Genomic DNA, 3,496 nt, shown 5'->3' on the forward strand with positions numbered 1-3,496 from the left:
ATGTGAACACATGAAACATGTGAACATCTTAAACATGTGAACACATGAAACATGTGAACACATGAAACATGTGAACACATGACACATGAGACATATGGACTTTAGGGAGGGGGTAAGAGGAGGCTTACCAGTAAGGACTTAGACTTCCTCCATCTCTTCTTTTGTCTCCTTTAATTTCACCTTATATCCTTATTTCCTTCTTTAGTGTCTCCTTCCATGTTGTCTTGTGTGTCTCCTTCCGTGTTCCATTCTTCCTACCTCTCAGTCCTCCTCCTCTTTTGCTCCTTCTCTCCCACCTTCGTTTTCTCCTCTTTTGCCTCCTCCTGTCTTCCTGCTCTTCCCTCCCTTCTGTCTTCTTCAGCCGGTGCAGGAACAAAGATGGAGTGATGAAGCTTCCTGTCGTTCTCTCTGCAGTTCAGAGGAAACGATGACTCGCTGTGATTCTCTTCTGCAGCGACGATAATCCACATCTATCCTTCCTCCTTTCCTTTCTCTCCTCCTTCCCTCAGTCCTACCGTCCTCCTGTCATATATCCACACAGTTGTATGAATCAAAGCTCTCTGTCACACACACACACACACACACACACATATACATCTCACACTTGCTCAACCTTCAGCCACACACACATGCACACAGACACATCCCTGACGACGGGCGCAACGAGAAACAAGGGTGAAACCACGGCAACCTGACAGCATCCTCTGCCTGCTGACTCCTCCCCTCTCCGGAGAGGGAGGGAGGGAGGAAGCAGTGAGGGAGAGTTAAAGATGGAGGAAGGATGGAGGAGGACAGTGTCCTCAGACAGAGTGTCCTCAGACAGTGTCCTCAAACAGTGTCCTCAAACAGTGTCCCCAGACAGTGTCCCCAGACAGTGTCCTCAGACAGCATCCTCTGCCTGCTGACTCCTCCCCTCTCCGGAGAGGGAGGGACGGAGGAAGCAGTGAGGGAGAGTTACAGATGGAGGAAGGATGGAGGAGGACAGTGTCCTCAGACAGAGTGTCCTCAGACAGTGTCCTCAGACAGATCTGCCTCAGACAGATCGTCCTCAGACAAAGTGTCCTCAGACAACGTGTCCTACGACAGCATTTCCTTGGACAGAATGTCCTCATAGTGTCCTCAAATGAAGTGTCTTCATACTGTGTTTCCTCAGACTATGTCTTAAGACTAGGTGTCTTCATTTAGCTCGTCTTGAGGACATGTTAGATATTCATTACTGATTTAAGGATCCTTGTGAGTCCTCATAGAGGACAGAGCAGCAGCTTTCTCTCATTGTATTCCTCACGTGCCTTCCTCCCTGTGTACCAGTCTGCCTGTGTGTGTGTGTGTGTGTGTGTGTGTGTGTGTGTGTGTGTATGTGTGCATTTTGAATCAACTCTTGGTCCAATTTTTTTGTCCAATCACGTGCCTTTAATTCGGTCATGTGACATGCAGTCAGCTCTGGTGTGATTACATAATTTCATTTAATTTTCCAAACCTTTTTCTATCTATCAATCAATCAATCAATCAATCAATCTATCTATCTATCTATCTATCTATCTATCTATCTATCTATCTATCTATCTATCTATCTATCTATCTATCTATCTATCTATCTATCTATCTATCTATCTATCTATCCATCCATTCGTCCGTCCTTCAGCAGTTTAAGAATGAGTAACTTGTAAGATGTAATTTAACACATAAATGAGCCATTTTACATCATATGATATAAAAATACATTCTATGATATAAAGTGGCTTTGAATGGATGATATGACATCTGGAACATTCAGAGGATCTTCTGTGTGAGGTAAAACCTTCCATGCAGTCTCTCCTATAGATGATTTTTATCATGATAAAACTATGAGGAGACTCTTTATTAAAATGTGATTCATTATTATTATTTTAATGCTCAGATGATGACACGTTATCTAGAGCAGAACTGCTCACGTTATCACGCGGACCCCTCAGGGCTCTCTTCTGCGCAGGCGCATGGTTCTGCAGCAGTCTGTGTACGCGTGTGTGCATCTGCGTGTGTGTGTTTGTGTGTGCGCGCGCGCGTCTGTAGAGTCACACTACGAGCTCCGCTTTCTAATCTCACGGATCGTTTTAACCTGGTTTACTGTTCATTAGCCCGGATCACCCTTAGTCCGGCAGGATGGCTTCTAGTCCGCAGCAGACGAACCCCGAGCCGAACTCGGAGCAGAAAGAGGAGGTAAAGGAGGAGCAGAAAGAGGACGTAAAGGAGGAACAGAAGGAGGAGGTAAAGGAGGAGCAGAAGGAGGACGTAAACAAGGAGACCAAAGAAGAAAAAAAGGAAGAGAGGAATGAAGAAAGAAAAGAGGACAAGAAGGATTCCTGGAAGGATGCAATCTACAACCCGAGGACCGGAGAGTTCATGGGCCGGACCGCCAGGAGTTGGGGTAAGACAGAACCGGTCATTGGTCTCCGTGTGTGTGTAAGCGCGAGACCGTGTCCGCGTGCATGATTTGTGTTTGCGTGTAATGATGGATGTGATCAATGTCCAGGTTTATTGAAAACGTATTATATAATATTTATTTATTAAAGAGCATCATCTCTCTCAGGGTTATCACACGTGGTTAATCTGACGAATCAGATCCAACACTGAGATCAACGTTTAACTTCACGGCCTCCTTAAACAGTCTGCTCAAGAACATAGAGAGTGACATATAGAACACATTCAAATATCATCACTCCTCTACATACACCTCCCCCTCCCTGAGCACAGAGTGCACTCAGGTGTGCAGCAGGTGAGTACTAAGACGTCCTGGTGACACAAATCTTCGATCAGTTCGGACTTCTTGTCAAGGTGTTCACATGGGGTGAATCCAAATGTCAAAAATGGTGATTAGAAATGTTCCAAGCTCCGATACAGCCATGAATGAACATCATGTATTGGCCAGAACATCAGTCCATGCACTGATTAGATCTTAGCTCCATTCTGCATGTACAGTATTTGTTCATGTTTTATGTAACCGGGCCAGAACAAGGTCCAGTTACTGTTCTCTCTTTGCTTCTTCTGACGTCTGATTCTGGTTTGTCTCCTGTAGGGTGCATCCTTCTCTTCTACCTCGTCTTCTACACCTTTCTGGCAGGAATGTTCTTTGTCACCATGTGGGTCATGTTGCAGACTTTAGATGAAAACGTTCCAAGCTGTCAGGATCGAGTAGCACATCCAGGTGAGTCTGTCTAACCCTAACCCTCATGTTTACCTTTCTCTATACTGAAGACTTTTACTTCTCTAGTTATGCAGGTTGGTGCGTCACTCAAAGAAGAGAAAGTCGTTGTCATGACAACATCTAAATGACTTTATTTTGATCATATTTTATATTTAACATGTTTTGATGATGATTTTTGGGGAACAGGTTTGGTGATTCGTCCCCATGCAGCTGAAATTTCCTTCAACCGCAGCGACGCGCCGCAGTACGAAGAGTACGTCCAACAAGTCCACGAGCTGCTACAACGTGAGTATGAACGTGCACACACACACACAC

General features: G+C 45.0%; 1 protein-coding gene across 1 annotated transcript; it reads left to right on the forward strand.

The window, feature by feature from the left end:
* Positions 1–1,966: 1,966 nt before the first annotated feature.
* On the forward strand, positions 1,967–3,466 carry LOC306819539 (sodium/potassium-transporting ATPase subunit beta-3-like; the record flags this gene model as incomplete). The annotated part of the gene is made up of 3 exons (XM_079373354.1): positions 1,967–2,404; positions 3,053–3,181; positions 3,368–3,466. Coding segments are annotated over exons 1-3 (493 nt in total), but the record flags the coding sequence as incomplete, so codon positions are not given.
* Between the last annotated feature and the right edge of the window lie 30 nt (positions 3,467–3,496).

Source organism: Symphodus melops (genome assembly GCF_947650265.1).
Source record: "Symphodus melops genome assembly, contig: scaffold_225, whole genome shotgun sequence".
Classification (NCBI taxonomy): Eukaryota; Metazoa; Chordata; class Actinopteri; order Labriformes; family Labridae; genus Symphodus; species Symphodus melops.